At 42.6% G+C, this 20,096-nt stretch overlaps 1 protein-coding gene across 1 annotated transcript in view; it reads left to right on the top strand.

Moving 5' to 3' along the window:
• The first annotated feature begins 2,282 nt into the window (after positions 1-2,282).
• LOC121287322 (nuclear receptor ROR-beta-like) overlaps positions 2,283-20,096 on the top strand; it is a 79,133-nt gene continuing 61,319 nt past the window's right edge. The window contains exon 1 of the mRNA XM_041205102.1: positions 2,283-2,330. Coding sequence (XP_041061036.1) covers positions 2,324-2,330 — 7 coding nt within the window. The 5' untranslated portion in view covers positions 2,283-2,323. The remainder of the gene's footprint in view (positions 2,331-20,096) is intronic.

Below are 20,096 nucleotides of genomic sequence, written 5' to 3' on the forward strand. Positions count from 1 at the left end.
TTTTGGATTTCCAGCATCCGCAGTTTTTTGCTTTTAATTTATTATAATTTCTGGTGATCATTGTTGCTTGCTATATGATTAATTGCAATGATCAGAAATCATTATAGCCTGCTTTGCATGTTGCTCTGCAGTTAGTGTCTCAGAATGCACCGACAATTGGTATTCACTGAGATGAGAATCAAAATCTACAATTTAAGTAAACCCAATCCTAGAAAGTCCACTGTATAGATAAAAGCTATGCTACCCAAAAGTGAATGCATATCACCAGTGTTTAAGTGATGGTTATAAATCAAACCATTTTCTCCCTTGTAGTTGATAACAATCTGAAACTCTGGGAGTAAATTGTAATCACTGCTGTGCACTGGTTATTCACTTACCTTTGATCTCAGCATTGGGAAACAATGGGCACTTTGCACTCAGCGCTGCCAAGAAAATTTGGGCAGTGGCTTGTCTTTCTATTTTCAACAGTGTTATGATTCTAAAGACCTTGGCTTCAGCCTGCGACTGAAACTTGCTATTTAACTATGATTGATGAAATATGAATTTGCAATACATAAAGATCTGACTGGAGGAAAAGGTGCTCCGATACCTGACAAAATGTGTCTGCACTCACTTTGTGCCACATGCCCACAAGTAATTGTGCAATGTTTTATTTCCTCCAATTTATTAGTTTAGTTAAATCTCAAAAGGCAAATTTGTATTAGGCCAATTAAAAGTACAGGCGGGTCTCGACTGATCTTCACCTCCAGTTCCAGTTTTGGGTTGGGGTGTTCTCAGGAATGGAGCCTTTGATACGAATACTCATGTGATTTAAAAGATTCTTCCAAATCGCTGTCAACGTGATCACTTGCCTTTCAACATGGAAATCACATGATTTGCAATGGTTTTAAACAATAAAACTGGTTTTGATTACTGCCTTTCAGGTAAATATCATATTATATCTTATCACATGAACTTCCAGGATATAGAAATAAATACAAGCATCACTTGCCATTTAAGCGAACATTAAAAACACATCTCAGGTCCTTGTGAAAACAATTTTACTGTAGGATATTACAAAAGTTCACAGGTAACATTTGACTTCCTTGATTGTATCCAAAAAGTTGCTACTATGGTAACAAGTTTCCTTTAAACATGAAAATCATTTTTTTCCTAGTGTAGCAAGGGAGTGAGGGGGTGGGGCCAAAGGAGGGCAAGGGAGTGGAGGGTGGGGCCAAAGGAGGGCAAGGGAGTGGAGGGTGGGGCCAAAGGAGGGCAAGGGAGTGGGGGGTGGCCAAGGAGGGCAAGGGAGTGGGGGGTGGGGGGGCAAGGAAGTGGGGGAGGGCAAGGGAATAGGGGGGCCAAGGAAGGCAAGGAAGTGGAGGGGCCATGGAGGGGAAGGGAGTGAGGGAGGGCAAGGAAATGGGGGTGGCCAAGGAAGGCAAGGGAGTGGAGGGGCCATGGAGGGCAAGGGAGTGGGGGAGGGGGCGCAAGGAGGGAAAGGGACTTGGAGGGCAAGGGAGTTGGTGGGGGGCAAGGATGGCGAGAGTGGGGGAGGGCAAGAGAGGAGGAAGGAGGGCTGCCGGAGGGGGATAAGGAAGAAGGTTGGCGGACGAGGCAAGGGATGAGGGTGGATGAGGTGGGGGGGGGGAGGGGAAGGAGGGCGAGCAAGCGAGGGAGGGAGGAACGAGGGAGAGGAAGGGGGAACAGGGAGAGAAAGGGTGGGACGGGGGAGGACGGGTGCAATGGGGGAGGAAGGGGCAGGGGAGACGGATAAGGTGGGGGGAGTGGTGGTGGTGAGAGGGGGAGGGGGTGAGGGAAGATGGGGGCGTGGGGGGGGGTGGGAGGAGTGAGTGGGAGGGAAGGCAAGTTGTAAGGGGCAAGAGAGGGAGGGGAAGGGATGAAGGGAGGAGGCAGAGAAGTGGCTGGCTGAGGGTGGGGGAAAGAGACAGCGGCTGCCAAACCTGGGCTTGCGGAGGGAGGAGATGGTGCCGAGTGGATTAGCTGTGTGGTAATAGGTCAATGGAAGGGGAGCGGCTCCCGGTAAAAATAGGAGGAGGCAAAGGCGGAGCGAGCGCGGCTGGAGAGGCGAATCATGTGAAGGTTGCACATGCCGCCCGCTGCCGCTGGAAACTGGGCGAGAATTTGGGGTTGGAATTGATGAGAGAGCGAGTCAGTCCCCAGCTCCATCCCTGATATCAACTGAGCAAACAAACCAGCGCGGGGAGATTGGCTCCTCTTATTGTTTGTTTTTTATTCCCCTTTTCCACCTGAACACCCCCCCCCCCCTACCCCCTCCACCACCACCACCTTGTTCCAGGCGATCACCCTGCAAATAGCAGACATGAGAGGTAAGTCCAGCGATGCGGTGGGTGGGTGGGGGGGGTTGGGGGGTAGCGGTGGAGGTCGATTTCCTCTTTTTTAAAAAAAGAAACTTTAAAAAAAAAACGTTTACTTTCGATTCTGTGTGTCCGAGGAGAGTTTGTAGTTTATTTGCTGTTCCCAAAAGCGGGGAGATGGTTTAACGCCAGCGCCTTTGGGGCGAATCCCGCACATTCCCTGTGATAAATAGTCAGGTTTAAGTTTGAAGTCCCGACGCTTGGGTTCGCGGCTCTGTCTCTGAGGATGAGTCTTAATCTGTTTTATTTTCTCACTCGCTAGTTTGGTGTCTGGAGCGAGCTGTCAGCCTTGGATGCTTTCGCTAAATTGTCCTTTTCTAACCCGTTTGCATTTCAGTTAGGTGCGACCCATTCTATACATTTCATCTCCATGTGTGTTTAATTCTTCAGTTGTCTTTGCATTAGAGGGGTTGTTCTTGCTGAATAGCATTGCCTCACTTTACAATCCTTGCGACCCAGATCACTGCTGATTTCCAGATTTTATATATATATCTATATCTATATTTGAACGGAGCGGGTTACAAAGTTCGCCTGTAATATTGTATGTAAAATCCGCGGGTTGTAACTTTATCTCATCTGCAAGGACGTTGCTATTTTACTGATTTGTTTTGATCTGGAACTTTGTTTATTTGCCTGTAGGTGTGCTCATCCCGTGCAGTTCCGTTTTGCTTTAAATGTAGTTCTGATGTCTGTGCACTTTGTGTGCACGTTTTGCAATGGCGTACTTTTGCACGGGTTTATTTAAAATGATTATTTCGGCGTGTGCACTGCATCAAGGCGAGGCGGTGTGCTGATCAGCTGTCAGACTGCGAGAGCGTCCCAGTGACCTAGATCTGTCAGGGGGGATCAGTCCGAGGAAGAGAGTGTGGTGGGGTGAGAGGGAGGGGGCGGTGGTGGCTGTGTGGATGCGGGGTGGGGGTCGCTAAGTGCTCCTGTGTATCTCAGTCCTTGTGTCTGCTGAACAATGATGTACACAATCAGAGCAGACAAAGAGAAACATACACCTACCTACTGTAATTGATGTGCCTACTGCAGCTTTTTCGTACAGAATGGAGTAAATGTCTCCTCAGCGTGACTTTTTTTTCCAAAGCAATCAAAGTTCAAGGAGTTTCCACCCTCAATTTCCTCAACTGTATATTAAAAATAATATTGATTAGCGCTGAACTTTAGTAATTGTACCACTGGTTTACCAGGAGTCCAACAGCGTCCATCACCATTCATAGGATTCGGTGTGCAGTCTAACTTCAATCTTTGTTCATATCCAGGGGAGGAGAGAAAGTCGTACACACATGCCATTTATTTGTATGTACTTCTCAGAAAAGGCAAAGATTTAACCACGTTTGATATCTCTTGTTACATTTTTAAAACAAAATCTGAATTTAAAAACAAAACAATGAATTTTAGAAATCTGAAATTGAAGTCAGAATATAAGAAAGTAAGCTTCATTGGAACCTGAAATGTTACCTTGGTTTCTGTTCCAGCTACTGAATGACCTGCCCAGCATTCTCCATTAATTTGTATCCTACTGAACAAATTTTGATAATGTTCAGTGTAAAATATGTGGACACCTTTTGGGAACAAATACTTTAAGAATTTGGGAAAATTCCTAATTCACTGTTTGTACAATCGTAAGGTCTGTGCATCTGTTATGTAGTTGTACACTTTAAGATCGCAGGCATCCAACATAAAATGAAGGGTAAGAAGATGGATAGAATGAAGAAGGCAGAGATCTTTGTAGGTGTTGGTACATTGCCTGAGCGCCTTTAGTTGCTACGTTTGGTCACCCTGTGAATTTTCCCATCAGCGGCACAGTTCTAATTATTTTCTGACTATAGCAATACTATCAGAATAATGGGTGGTGCTAAATGTAGGATGCTGCATGGTTGGCGATTTTTAAGAGAATGGCTGTTATAATCCTCTGCTGGGGAGGCAGATGGAGCCCTGTTGGTTTCGACTCCATCTGATGTGACGTGCAATAGGTGTGAATAAAATCTAAATGTTAAAGAAGGAAAGGCTCTAATTAGATTTCCGGGAGTGAAGATATTAAGCTACTTTGAGATAACCATGGTATTTAAATGTTGGATTTAGTGCATTTTGATTTTCCATTTGATTTTGTACTCAGAGTAACAAATGAAAAGCACTTTCAAAGTGAACTGCATGTTCAAAATATACATGTTCTATTTTATACCAGCTGCAAGACATAGGGAAGATGATACATGAGCAGAATCGTAGATTTTTGAAATTCATGGAGTCTGTAAACTAGGAGTTTTAATCCCTCTCACTCTTGCTTGTCTTTTCAACACATTAGATGTGGTTCTTTCACACAAAGTATCGTTCGATTGGGGAGTGAATGGATTTGCTTTAGACTTCTCCACTTTAACCCTCCCCTTTCCCAAATGTAAATATTACATCATTTGCAAGAGCCTTCACCTCATGGCCTGAAAGACACCTGGCAACGAGAAACTAGAGCGTGTAGTAACTTATTCTGAAATCAGTGCCATTACCTTTTCTGCCATCCCTTTTTTGTGCAGCATATTTAGATTACATCACCAATATTGAAATTTTTCCTTACTACCTGAACACCAAGGATGTGAAAAAACAACCTGTACTACATTAATTGAAAAATTAATTGACCTTAGGTCTTCAAGTATGATTTGAAGTACCTAATTAAACTGAAGTCTCTTCAGTAGTATATAGCTACTCGCCTGTACAAAGTAGGACAATAGATGTCAGAATGCAGAAGTCACATTTTTAAAACAAAATGCAAGTTGCAAAATTTGGTGATTTGTGCATCAGATTTTGGGGCAAATTATCTAATCAGAATGCCATTTCATTCTGTACTAGCATGTTTTAAAAATCTCAGTACCAGCGTTTAACCACAGTGTTTGCTCTTCAAGTCTGTTCTGTTCTGGAGCTGTTCAGATTTCAAAGTTCACTGCATCAAATGCAATTGATTGACAGCTTTTAGAACCAAACATACTAAACAAACCATCAACGCCTTCTATAGAGCCGGTCAGTGCAGAACTAGGGTGGAGTCAGATTCTGCACGAGCACCAGAATTGCACAGATGGTTAAGAGAAAAATGGAGTGTTGCCATGTCATTGGTTATATAACCATGTAGTCAGAACCCAGCCAAGGTTGGTCTGTTACTGATAAATTTATTGTGGAGATATTTAGCATTACACAGATGATTCCATTGGGATGATGTACTGTATTTTTCCAGTTTTGTTTTGTTTTTCTTATGGTCTTACAGCTTGAACCTTTTTTTTATCCACCTTCTGCCATCTCGTGCTAGTTAATTAACTTTTAAATATTGAATTTAATTTGTTGACAGTGTTAAAAATAAAAGTTACCACCTTTCAAAGAATATAGCAATTGCCAATGTACACCGTATCAGTGCTAATGCTCAGCCTTTGGTGTTTTCTTAATTGACTTTTTTTAAAGTATATATGCAGCATGCCAAGAATGACTATTAATTCTTGGTGCTCTGAAGCTTTTACACAATGATCAGCCTGCTATTGGCATTGGGAAATTGTGTAGATTGACTTACTAAAGACTGAGAACAAGACACGTTCTCTTACTAAAGTGAACTCTCACTTGCTAGGGCTCCTCTTTGAGCATAATTTAGAAAAATAGCTCACTTCTGCCACAGCTGTTCATGGAAAATAAAATCAGAGCTGCAGCTATGTAACTAGAGTCAGGGATTTTGTCAAAGTTGTTGGAAAGATATTCTTCGGAGCACTGTCAATTATCAGAAAAATGGACACTCGGATCTCAGCAGTTTTGCTTTTCTGGTGTCAAAGGACTGTAATTTGAAAACTTTTTTGAAATGGAGGCCTGGTAAACTGAGTTAATCTGCAGCAGGAGAAAGCTATAGCCTTTTGATAGATCTTTCAAATATTTTGTTATAAAAGAAATCAAAAACTAGCAGCCTTGATTCTGAAGACAGTTTGACCCTCATCTAAAAGCATTCAGATTGGCGAGAGAGAAAGAATGTTTCCCACTATAAATAGACATTTGCTGAGGTAATGTACCAAGAGTAGTTGTTGGCTGTGAGAAGTTGTTTCTTTGTGAAATTTGTTTTGGGATGAAGTTTTATCTTTTTCCCATCAAAGTTTTGGTTTCGTACAAGCTGCAAGACATCTTGCACAGAATTGGATGATACAAATACCAGGCTGAGTTTCTCACATGTTGCTGTCTCTGTTCCATTATACTCGTCTTCTACCCATTTAGGGTAGGGAGTGGCTTTGCAAGATTTTTGAACAGAAATTTATGGTGTCAGATGATAAACAAGATAGTAAAGGCAGGATCAAATATTTTTAACAGCATTTAGAAGGCCACTTCTCTATAAGGAACCAGCACAGCATAAGGGGATACTCTTGCATTGATGAGAAGTGAACATCTGTCTTCATGAATGGGAAATCAGGTTTGAGCCAGAACCAAAATGGAGGTCCTGGTAATCAAAATCTAATCTGTTCTGGCATAGATTTGCAATGCTTTTGCCTACAATGGAACCGTCACTGCACACTGCACCTACCGATTGGTAGCTCGTTACCGTAGCATCATTCACAAATGACTGACAATTGACCGTCTAAATCAATCTCTGGAAGGTGTTTACTAATTTATGTATATTCAAAAATATATTTTGACAGACTTGCTTATTCCAGCGTCGCTGTATTCTGAATGAAATCTAGACGTGGCCTCTTTTTAAAATGTATATGAAACCTTTCTAATACTTCGGTTTGACGTTTTTTTATATCATTAAAAAAACCTAAAACATGGCGCATAGCTTTATGAATTCTCATTGCTGGTTCAGGTGTGATTGAAGCCAGCAATAATTATGATTTGTGTTTATGATTCCTCAACCAGGATTAATTTCAGTCCTTTATATTGTGACTTCTTTTCCTGGGGCTTTTTCTCATCTGATGGAGCGTCCCTCAAAGCTGAGCTAATTTTATCCCTTTGGACTTAATCACTTTAGCAGTATTCATCGCTGAAGTTATACTGAAAAATCAACACAAAACATTTTTAATTTATTAAATAGTGACCCAAGAAATTCTGTAAAATTAGAATTTAGTGATACTTTGCACATTTATCAAAAGTGCATATTTCATGTTACCACACATTTTGGGTAATGGGCAATTCATTGTAATGGGAATGTAAAGTTTTCAGAGTAAAATTACTATGTGTTTAACAGCCAGTGCAATTAGCAAAATAAATTATTTTTCTGGAAAGATGCCTTTTTAATGGATAGCTACATGCATTCTGGATGAAAGCAAGCAATAAAGAAATAATTTGTTATGACATATGGAATTCAATTACAGGGTGCAGAATATAGAACTGGAAATTTGAAAGAAATACTTGGATTTATTTAGCATTTTATCGTAACCTCAGGACATCCCAAAGCGCTTTACAACTAATAAAGTACTTTAAAAGCTTAGTCATTGTTGCCCTGTATTCAGTAAAAGATGTTAAATGCTTGTACTTCTTTTTTTGAATGCACTATTCAGTTGAGAGTCACTTTCCCTCGGTTTATTCCATCAAAGAGTTGAGGCCTAAAAGTTCAACCCCAACCCAACTATAGGCGGGAGAAAATCAGTTGGGGTTAAAAATTAAAAAGTGGCACTGTCTCACCAACCTGCCACATATACTGCTAAATTCGGCATGACCTCAGTGTTCTGAGTTTAGCTGGGTTCTTTGGCTGTTTCTAGCCTCCCCTGCGCCCTCCCTGTAAATATCGGGGTCACGGGTTTTCTGAGTGGATATTGAGAAAGGAAAAGTAAAGCTTAAAAAATATATATATTTTCACAATAGCTGGATGACTGGAAGTGAATGACAAACTCCTTTTCGATTTCTAATGAAAAGTTGACTCTCATATGCATGCTAAAGCCAGTAGGTTTATAAAATACATTATTTTGGTACAATGTCTTCACTACCCCTCATAGAAACTTCCAGAAGAGCTTCTACCAAAAGTACGATCTTTATGACAGAAAAGCAGTAAAATGAATACAAGGCAGCTGAGCCACAAAGAAACTAGTTTTTCACAAAATAATCTCGACTTCAAATTTTATTTTTTTAACATGGATTTGACAGAACTATATTTCTAAACTTGATAACAAAAGGAAAACAGCACTCTGGGTAGTAATGACAGTTTTACTTCAGATATTTTGGGGCTGAATTAAATTGTCTTAACCTAAATAGACGGGTGAATAAACCACAGTGGCTAGTTCACTTGCCAGCAAAATCAAGCCATGGCAAATTGTTTTGCCGTACATTTTTGGTATTACTGTAAAATGTCTCATTTATTTGTTATGTAGATTTGGAGTCATTATTTGGATTGCAAAAGCTATAGCCAAATACACGAAGCTGTCCATTGAGGCTGAGTTACAGGTAACCAGCAGTTTGCTGATGCCTGCAAGCTTTAGTATGTCAGATCATAAAAGATGCACAAGTTGTAAACATCTGGATAAAAGCAAAATACTGCGGATGCTGGAAATCTAGAACAAAAACAAAAATACCTGGAAAAACTTAGCAGGTCCGACAGCATCTGTGTAGATGGATACAGTTAACATTTCGAGTTCGAGTTTTTCCAGGTATTTTTGTTTTTGTTGTGAACATCTGTCCTGTCCATCTCTGGAGACGTGCCACCATTACCATTATCTTCTTTAAAAGAAAGCCCACCAGGTGTGATTTTGGTGGGCGGCGCATGTAAAATAGGAAAGGTGCCAACCCCACCACCACCTTCCCATTCACACCCATTATATTGGGGGGGGGGGGGGGGGGGGGGGGGGGGGGGGCAGTGGTGAGCGGGTGTCAAAATCAGCAGCCTGCCCGCCATAAATAATCAAGGACTAGTTGAGTTTAGTAACAAGCTAATCGAGCCTCATAATGCGCTGGTCCTGCCATAATATCGTTGGCTTGGGCAGGCCATCTTTTTAAAAAATTTTGTAAAAGGGTGGGAAGGAAGGGGAGTACAATCTACGGGGGGTGGGGGAGGGGGTGATATCCATTTGTGCATGGGGGAAGCCCCCCGCTAAGATAGTACCCCCCTGCTTTCTTTCTCTCTACCTACCTACTTGCTCTATAAAAGCCCACCACCCCCTCCCTAAATTGTCCAAACTCACCCTGCCCAAGATCCCAGACTTACCTGGCTTTACGATCCATGGGCTGCCTTCTTAGGCCTGCTTGCAGTCCTGGCAATGCCCACTGCTACGCACTTGGTTCTGCTGGGACTGCTGGACCTACCAACCAATCCGATTGCCCAAGAGTTCCTGAGGGTGGCACTTCCCCAGTGAAGGGGAATTTAAGCCTCGCCAATGGTGCGTTATTAGTTGTGGGTCAGTTGGCAAGGAGTGAGCTGGCTCCGTGCTGAGTTTGCTTCTGGGAGTCCTGCAGTATGCTGCCCCCAGTCTTTTATAAGGGAAAACTATGGAACAAATGCAAGCCAATTGATGCAAATCTTTTAAGTTGTTGAGTGACATTAATGCGTGCAAGTTGTGACCTTGCAGATAGCTTGTTGATCACGTGACTGAGAACGTAACAAAATGTTAGACGAGAAATACCCAGCTTGAGCATACGGTCATGATATGGATGTATTTTGAATAGATATTCACTATCAATAAAGAGCCACATAAAGTGCTGGGAGAGGTGGAAAAGTAGATTAAAAATCCAAGGTCGCTTCGGGGGGGAAGCAGGGAAAATCTTTTCCTCTCCAACCCCTCCCCCGGCAATCAAAACTAGTCCAACAGATTGCATTTATTACACTTCAGATTAGTTGGCACTTGCCTCTTGCTCTCTGCCCCAGCCACAATTGGGCCAGTTCTCTTTTGAAGGCATATACGGAAACAATGATCCAAAGGTCAGCAATTCTCTGAGAAATGACAAACCACCTAATATTTAACCTAGTTCTAACCTTGTAACCTATCCAATCTATCTAACTGAAATAATTTTGTCATTATGGAAGGAATCTAAACCCTTTATTATTTTATAGACCTCAATCAAACAGCCCTTGAGGAAATACTGCCCTAAAGACCAAGCTAACTGGGTTAATAATATCTTTTCACTAGGAATCAATCTCATGGCCCTCCTCTGAAATGTTTCCAAAACCATAATACCCTCCACTGTGTGAGTGAGTGAGTGAGTGTGTGTGTGTGTGTGTGTGTGTGTGTGTGTGTGTGTACCCCCAAACTGGACGCAAGGGGTTAGATGTTCATCTTGGGTAGCACTGCATTGTAAAAGGGGCAACATCACATCAGGCACCTGTTACACACCCCACCTGATAGTCAGTTCCATTGATGGATACAGTAATGCAATTCCACCCAAGCTACATCTCTACCCTGGTATTCTAAAATGAGGCTTAACCAAGGTTTTGTACAAGGGAAAAATGGTAGGTTTTCTTGTATATTGAATAGTCCTGTTACCCCATTGGCTTTGCATATAGCTTCATGACATTGGATATGAACTTTTAGCACGTTGTGCACGATAATATCAAAATCTTTTTCTTTCTTCACAAGCTTTAGTTCTGTTCCCTGTATTTATTCGTAATGTTAATCTTGCCCATATGGATAACACCATACTTGCCCCATTCTTTTAATGCATTGAGATATGTTCACAGCACGCGTCTTCCACAGACCTAATGCTCTCACAAATGGTACTTGTGTTATAATAGACAGTTGGTGAAGGAAGAAACCAGAGCCAGTTTTCAGTTGGAATAGACTTAAGCACAGACTAAAACAGTACAGCTATATATCTCCTCACATGACCCACCCCCCGGTAGAATCTTGTGACAGATGCTGGCTGGAGAGCTGGTAAGAACACCGCGCCACTTCTTTTAGGGAAGGCCTTCCATGCCTTGTGCTACTCAGGCACTTGACAGGCCAGCGGAGGACCTTACTGCGGAATCAAGAATCCTGGGGGTGGAAGTCCTGCCCAGTAAGAGCTGCCAGCCAATCAGACACTGACAGCTCTATTCTACGGCAGCACCACTGGGGAGATCATGGCTGCTGCCGATATGGCACTCACCTGGAGCCCTGGATCATCACTGGATCCCAGAAGTGAATGATAGCGGGACGGGTGAAAGTTGCTGGGGGTAGGGAGGTCAACAGCAAGGGTAAGAGGTGGCTCTCAGTACTCTTCCCTCTTTCCAATTCCATGTCCCTCAATCAGGCACTGAGCCCCTTTGAACAAGGGACCTTCCTCCCCCCCCCACCATCCTCAGGGACTTGTAAGCAACCCTGCAGGAGTTGGTGCTCGTTGTGCTTTCCCCTTGGTGAGTCCCTGCCCACTGCTGGTTTAGTACCACTGGCAATGGGTTGAGGCCCTTTTAACTAGACATTAATTAAAAACAAAAAAACTGCGGATGCTGGAAATCCAAAACAAAAACAGAATTACCTGGAAAAACTCAGCAGGTCTGGCAGCATCGGCGGAGAAGAAAAGAGTTGACGTTTCGAGTCCTCATGACCCTTCGACACTTAAGGTCTTCAACTGGCAGCAGGGCAGAAAGCCTGCCCATGGGCTATCCCACCATGGACTTAAGTGGGGTGGAGGTGAGAAGATGGTGGGGGCTACCACATGCCATCCTCCTGGCTGATTAAATCACCATGTGGGAGGGAAGAAGATTCTGCTTCCTGTGTCAGTAGGTGTCTCTTTATATGTGCTCCAGTAACCATCTAATCAATACCCTCCATCTGTTTATACTTAACTTCAATTGATACAGTTAGATTTTGCAAAAGATACTGTGTTGCTTACAAGCATATACAGTGCCCATCAAAAATGTAACAGAAACCTGTTATCAGAAATGGAATATACTGTGGTGGAATTTAACTTGCTTTAGATATTCATACCCAACAATGGCATTTACTTGGGGTTGTGAGGGGGAGTTCTGTAGTGAACTGTACTTTCAGAATTTCCCCTGCATTTCCCCCCCCCAAAAAAAAAATCAGAGGTAATTTTCAATTCCTGAAACTGTTGTTGAAGGTCTGTGAATTGCTGCTTATTGTCAATTTACTGGAAATAACTTGTCTCTGTTTTAACTTTGTATGAGAACTGGAAACTATGAATAACTTTTTTAAAGTGGCTTATAAAAGGTAAGATGGCAGAAGAAGGTGTAAGGACTGTCAAACAAAGTAATTCACAAGAGCCCTTCAGCCTGAACAATAATGTGATCAGATTGTTGTCTGCAAAACCTTATTGTGCATAATGAATCCAAATGATGCCATTTTCTTTCCCTTTTGGAATAATGACTTGGGTTAATTGTACCAGATCAAGCATCAGTTGTGCCAGGTATTCCTTTGTCATGTATTTTTATGTTAAAGATATAGCTAACAGTATGGCAAAACCTTTGAAAATATCAGTTTACAGAATTCCATAATGATTCCACAGCATGCTCACAGAAATGAAATTTCCAAACTAAAAATCCATGACAAGAGACTTCTTTACTAGTCCAGTCCTGACTAGGAATCACAACTGTTAAAATAGATTACACACAGAGGCTTGTTTTTAAACACTGAACCTTTGTACCTCTGCTGATTTTACCTGTGATTTTTTTTTATAATGAAAGGACAAGTCACATTTAGCCACATAATACTCAAGGGGACTAAATTGAAAAGCCTCTGAAAATAGGCACAAGGATCATTAGATTAACACAAGTTCATTGATTGCAATGCAAGCAGCACATTAACTCTGTGCTCTCTGATCATTTGAATGATGTCTGTGTATGGCCAGGACCAACTGCACACTGTTCATTGGCCAGGAGCTTCAGCTGGGAGCCAATATCGCGAGTGGCTAGCACCACATAAAGCTCAGCTTCACATCCAAGAGGGAAGGTGCATTGTCCCTGGAGTAGATGTAGTTGGAGAGAATCAGACTTGGGAAAGAAAGGGGACTGTCACAACACAGAGTATGAACTCCACCTTTGCCAGCAAGGAAGTGGTGGTCAGGGCTGCCCACACACCTGTGGACCTGATCATGATGCAGTGCCTGATGGCCGACGTTGTAGCTTCCGTTGCAAGACAATCGCAAGCCAACCGGTGCCTCAGTGCTGCAGCAGAAGTTCAGATTGTTATCGTACAGGGTCAGCTTGCTGCCACGTGAGGTCAGACTGCTATTGTGGCTGTTGCTTATAGTGCACAAAGGGGTTGGCAGGGTGTCGGAGCGATCCAGCAATTTGTCCTCTAACAGGTAGGATCGGAGGATCTGGGAATCGGAGAAAACTCTCCACCGGTTGGAGTCATACCCGGCAAAAGGAAAATGGTTGTGGTTGTTGGAGGTCAATCATCTCAGTTCCAGGACGTCACTGCAGCAGTTCTTCAGGGTAGTGTCCTAGGCCCAACCATCTTCAGCTGCTTCATCAATGACCTCCCTTCCATCACACCAGAAACAACTGGACTAGCTGTATAATTACTGGGGCTACAAGAGCAGGTCAGAGGCTAGGAATTCTATGGTGAGTAACTTATCACCTCACTCCCCAAAGCCTGTTCCCCCATCTACAAGTCAGGAGTTTAATGGAATACTCTCCACTTGACACCATCCAGGACAAAGCAGCCCGCTTGCTTGACACCTCTTCCACAAACATTCACTCCCTCCACCACCAATGTATAGTAGCAGCAGTGTGTACCATCTACAAGATGCACTGCAGGAACTTACCCAAGGCTCCTTCGGCAGAACCTTCCTAATCCACAAGCACTACAATCTGGAAGGACAAGGGCACCAGACACATGGGAACACCACCACCTGCAACTTCCCTTCCAAGTCACTCACCATCCTGACTTGGAAATATATCGCTGTTCCTTCACTGTCGCTGGGTTAAAATCCTGGAACTTCCTCCCTAACTACACTGCATAGGTAGTAGGTATACCTATATCAAAGAGACTGCAGCTCACTACCACCTTCTCAAGGGCAATTAAGGACAAGCAATTAATGCTGAGCTAGCCAGTTACACCCATATCCTGTCAATGAATATAAAAAAAAAACCTTAGGATTGCTGATGTGTTGCCCCATGGAGCAGAAACCTGCTGTCCCCTCTCAGGGATACAACATTCATCATCCCATGCTGCCAATGCCCTTGCTGCTGCCTGTTGGGCAGGCGGTCCATGCTGCTGCTGTCCATGACGAGATGGTGCATTTTGAAGCTGAATTTTCTAGCTGCTTGAGGCTGTTCTCCGAGGCTAACCGTGCAGTTTTCCACCAGTCATTCTGCAGCCACTGGGCTAGCACTGCGTAGGAGCACACTAGGACAGGCAAAGGCATTTAGAAGATAGGCAACAAGAGATAGGCACAGTAGTGATTAGTTGTAGTCAATTTTGTTTGCAATCTAACAGGATTTCAAGTGTACATTTGGTTTGAAATATTTATTTGTGCTTTTTTCCTTTTTGTGTTGTGACCAAATGGATGCTCTGAGTGACAGAAGGTAGATAGGGTGTGAGACTGTTGGTCAATGGAGAATTCGGATTGCATTTACCTGTATCATATTCAGTTAAGTTCTTCCCACACAACGCAGGCAGAAAGGGGCCGACTAGGTTGCCTCCTGTCTCCCTTTTCCTCTTTCTCCTTCATGCTTCTGCTCCTCAGCTGCCTGTGGTATAGCTGGTGCAAGGTTTTCCCCCTCAAGATGACAAAGTTATGAAGCATGGAGCAGACCATCACAAATCTTGACATCTACATCGCTCCTCCAGAACAGTCCATGCAGGGGAAATGTTGTTTCCGCACACCAGTGGTCTGCTCTATCGCAGTTTGTGTGGCAGCATGGCTTTCATATTATGTACCTTGTGCACCCAAAGCGATGTTTTGCAGCCAATAGCACCCAGCACCGTAGGAAAGCCTACAACCCTGATGAAGTCACGTGCTCAGTCTTCCTGCTGCTCTTTGGCAAAAGGGAGTTGTCTTTGGAAAGAGAGCCTCATTCAACCTCCGTTAAGCATCAGTGAATGGCAGAAAGCGAGATGTTTCATCTATCTCCAGCTCCGGCCTGGAAGGAGCTAGACATATAAACACATTTCCACAGTCACCTTCACAGCCACTGGCAATGCAGTCTTTGCCATACCCTGAGGTTGCACTTGTGGTTGCAGCAGGAGGCAGATTTCAGTGGGGATGTCCTTAATGAAGTACAGCTTAATGAGGTTCAGCTCGGAGAATTGTTCCCAGTGCACCCTGGCAGCACCCCTGATGAAAGCCCTTCTCCCTTCCCCCTCCTCCCCCTCTTCCAACAGCTTGTCCTGCCTTGCAGGACCTGTTATTTCTCAAAGTTATGCAATTCCAATGGGAGTGCCTGGAAGCCAGTGTTTATGCAGAAGCCTTGAAGTCAGCAAAAAGTTCTTAAGCATGTGTTGCACCACTCACGTGGACTTTTGCAACTTGCAACAGGAAGCAGCAAACACTTCAACAATTGTAGCAACGGCCGGAAGAAATCAGTTATCCGCGAACCTGTAAATAATGCTATTTCAAGGGATTAATTACTGATGGCTGGCGGGATGTTGTGTGGGCTAAGAGAGGGTGTTGGCTGGAATAGTGAGGCTCAAAAACGGCAGTAGTGGCATCAAATCAGTGATGCATGCTGATTGCAGAGCAGGCAGGTCATAACGCCAATTCTTCCAGCCCACGTACACTTCGCATCAACTAAAATTGCACCGGTTTGGCATCCAGCGCATCTCATTCCCCCCCCCCCCCCCAAGTATAAGTCTGCAAACGCGCCACTGACACAACTTTGGAACTCTAAGGCACTTGGAGCACCCAAAAAAAGCACTATTAAGCTCAATTTCTGATCATAACTTTCCAGAGAGATGAGAGTATTATTTTCATTTTTTTTTTGTATTTATGTTCCTTGGTTTTATTTGTTATGAGACTGAGAGAAAGGAAAATAGCCAAGGGGAGGGGTGCAGGACCTTTTAACAAATGTGAGTGCATAGAGGGCCAGATTTTCTAAAGTAAAACTTAATTTATTTTCCTCTGTCATCTCCCATACACATGGAATCAATTTTAATTATAATTTTTGTTATCTGTTGTCAATTCATATTCTGACCTAATTGTATTTCAGCTAGTTCACTCTTTTCCATCCTTCCCCACAGTGGCCATAATGTTTATGCATAGAGATTTCTTAAACTGAACTTGGAACCTTCCATCGATTGCAAATATACAAAGCTTCCTTGGTTATCCTCCTGTGAAGAGGGTAACAATGAGTACAGATTATATGCATCGCTGGAACCTTGTTTATTGCTTTTTTCCACATGATCAGAATTGGTATTTAACACCACCTAGTGTGCAATAGTTAAATTGCACTCCATGTTATTAACATGCAGCATTGTCTCTTTCTTACTAAAATGTTTCAAAGGTTCTGGAAACTTCAGTTAGTATGTTCGAAAAGCTTTCTTTGATTGTGGTAGACAATGTAGTGCATCCTTCGGGCAAGTCATGTCTATCTGGCTGTTTTAACCACCAAACAATTAATGAATGGACACTTTTTTTTCCAATTAATTAAATACCAGGGTTTAAAATTCAGTACCTTTAAATAATATCTACCTGAAGCACCATCTCCATTCCTGCCCAGTGATGTTCAGTACAATGATGCTGCTTTCTCCTACTGTCACTTGTGCAAGTAGAGATTGTTTTGGGAGACAGGACAACTCATCAGCCCTTGCTCTCTGAGCAGGCTATTATTACTACAGGCTTTCTGCCTGATTTTTCTTTGTACAGCCATACATTCAGCCCTGGATCTGCAGAAGTCGGTATGCTAGTTTGGTTCATGTTCAAATAGGGGAATACCAATCATCTGTAACTTTAGTGGATCAGGATGGAAAGTAGCACAAGTGTTTCAAAACTCTGCTATTCCATTGGTGTGATACTGCAACACGGGGCTGATTTGCTGCACAGTATTAATTTTCCATACAAGATTGACATAACCAACAGGAGTCCTTTACTATCTTTTTTTCTAAAGAGCCCTTTCCAACCGCCCCCCCCCCCACCCATGCTGTAATCCTGATGCTTGTGAATTCTGTCAATCTAGACCATGCAGCCCAAGCTATTCGGTTCTCTTTGCACTTATTTCTAATTCACTGATTTGTCCTGTTTGAATTTTGTAGCCCTAGAGACTTGGCAAAGGACATTTTTAGCGCACACAATAAATGCTTGAGCACTCCTGTCTAATCGGACTAAGTGGTGACCTAGTTGAAGATTTCTGCCAGTGCCACTTCTGAGCTGTTTCTGCAGACGTTGACTTACATGATTTTTCTCATTCCTTTCCCCACCCTCCCACCCCACCCACCTCGGTGCCTCTTGGCCTTCAAACTGCCCACCTTAGAGCGAGAATTCGCCAGTTAGGAGACTACAGGGGGAAACCCTCCATTCCCAATGCTTTACAAACCAGTGCAAAATGAGTGTTTTAGCTGCTTAAGTGTTGAGCCACAGAATGGTGTGGTGAAAGTAAATAGATTTTAGTGAGTTTCTGCACTTGGACAGCCACAGTCATGAAACAGTTGGATCATCAATGTACAATTTGTACAGTTTTTAACAGCTGTAGTGTTGCCTTACTCCTTTTTAATCAGATCACGATAAGTTGTGAAGTAACTGTACCGCTTTTGGCACTTCTCTCTGACAACCTCTTACTTTCAGATTTTATTTTGTGCAGTTTTAAAACCATTTTTTACATTTTGACGACACTCAGACATTCATCTTGTTACAATGCCACTCTGACTGAGTTGGATCATCTAAGTAGTTAGTATCTAATGTTGCAAAATTTTCCCTTAAAGGGTAAGCAGTTTTCTAGAAAAAGAACAGTACAAAGGATCAGATGTAATTATCTACTCGCAGCAAGTTATCTCTCTTATTGAAGTAGAAATGCTGGCTGCAAGAACTTTGTCTTCTTGTGGCCATACTCTAAGAAGCAAAACAGCCGAGTTGACATTTTAAAAAGCTATTTACTTCCTTTGCCACTCAGTTTTGAAAAGACTGTGTGTGGTTTCTGTGCACGCCAAGTAATTCACATCTCTCTCTGTGCCAGTGGGCCACTTATCTCTTTGGTTTGTGGGTGCTGTGTATGACAGTTTCAGGTTGCCGTTCTCACCATTGACATGGAAAATAGTTGAAGTCAAGGGTGATAACTAAATTAAAACAAAAGTCCTCTTGAATTCACAATAGCTGATACTCCTTCCCTGCTTCAATGTTTTTCATGAAACACCTGAACTGCAGCACCAATCTCGAACCAAGCCTGAGATGCAGTTTCAAAGCTGACTGCTGTCTTTGTTTTCATATTCCAGTTTTCTTTTTGTTGTTTGGTTAGATTTTTCTCCTCCAAGCAGGTTATATGACCCAGTGCTAAGATGGTGATGTGATATCGACTTGTTTGTGGTCATTGCTTCAGAAGCTTTGGAGCCAGTGTCAGAAAGTTCATTTTAAACAGAGCACGGGTATAGCTTGTTTCTTCACCACAGAAATTCCTTGCAGCCTAGATTAAACTTTAAGTAATCGACCAACTGAGTAACATCAATGATGCACCACCCCAGGTGCCAGCAATACACCTGTCTGCCTAACCTTTCTCAAACTGGACAGTTGGCCAACCTCATGAAAATTTACACCCTTTTCATGTTTACAATTTTTGGACAATTTCAAGCCCAGCAAAATTGGAAAAGCTTTCACTTGGAAAGAGTACCTAGTCCTAATTTCTAAAATTTGTGAAGAATTTAAAATTATGGCAGTACAACAAACTTCATCTTACAACTAAAAATCACTTCTGTAGATGAAGACAGAACATAACTGAAGCATTACAATAATGGCTTCGCACTCGTGGTACCTAGCACCTATCCCATTAGGAATCTCAATGGTCTAATGAAGAAAACTGCAAGGTTTGTGAGATAGCTTGAATACTGAAATGATGACTCGGGTGCGCAAACATGTCTTTTTTAGTATTTCATTTATATATTATGGCTGTATTATGGCTGCTGAATTTTTTGGCAGTTTTGATCATAATAAATGATTTTTGAATAGTAGCAGCCTAATGGACAAATGTTGAGATGACTAAGGCTATCAATTGGATTCACCTACTTGATCTATCAATGTACACGACAGGGTGGCTGAGGGGAGGTGCAGCACAGCTCAAGCCTTACTATATGATGCTGTTTCACTTTCCACCATTGAGGAGACATTGCACAACAGGCTGTGAATTGGAGACAGAGGCCGTCAGTTATGAGGCTACAATACAATGCAAGTTCTCCGGGAAATGCAGCTCATAATGAACTGTTATGTTTCACAATACAAGGTGGGAAATTAGTCAAGAACTGATAATGAATGAGATGTGAATGAAAAGTATCAGCAGATCCATTGGGATTATCATTACAGCAATCTGAAGGCGCTTCACGGGAGCATGACAGAGCAGAATTTGACACAGAGCCACAAGATATTAGAGCAAATGACCAAACACTTCATCAAAGAGGTGGGTTTTAAGGAGCATCTATAAGGAGGAAAGAGAAGTATAGTGTTCTGGGGAGGGAATTCCAGAACTTAGAGTCTTGGCAGCTGAAGGCTGATAGTGTACTTAAAATCAAGGATGCTCAAGAAGTAGAGGAGCACAGATATTCCTGAAAGTTGTGGGTCTGTAGGACATTACAGAGATAGGCAGGGGCAAGGCCCTGAACAGATTTGAAAACAATAAGGAGAATTTTAATGTACTAAAGTTGCCATCTCCCGCAAGCTCACTTGTGATATAATTTGAGATCACTATCTATGACTTTCTAA

The sequence above is a fragment of the Carcharodon carcharias genome, chromosome 14, assembly GCF_017639515.1.
Source record: "Carcharodon carcharias isolate sCarCar2 chromosome 14, sCarCar2.pri, whole genome shotgun sequence".
NCBI lineage: Eukaryota > Metazoa > Chordata > Chondrichthyes > Lamniformes > Lamnidae > Carcharodon > Carcharodon carcharias.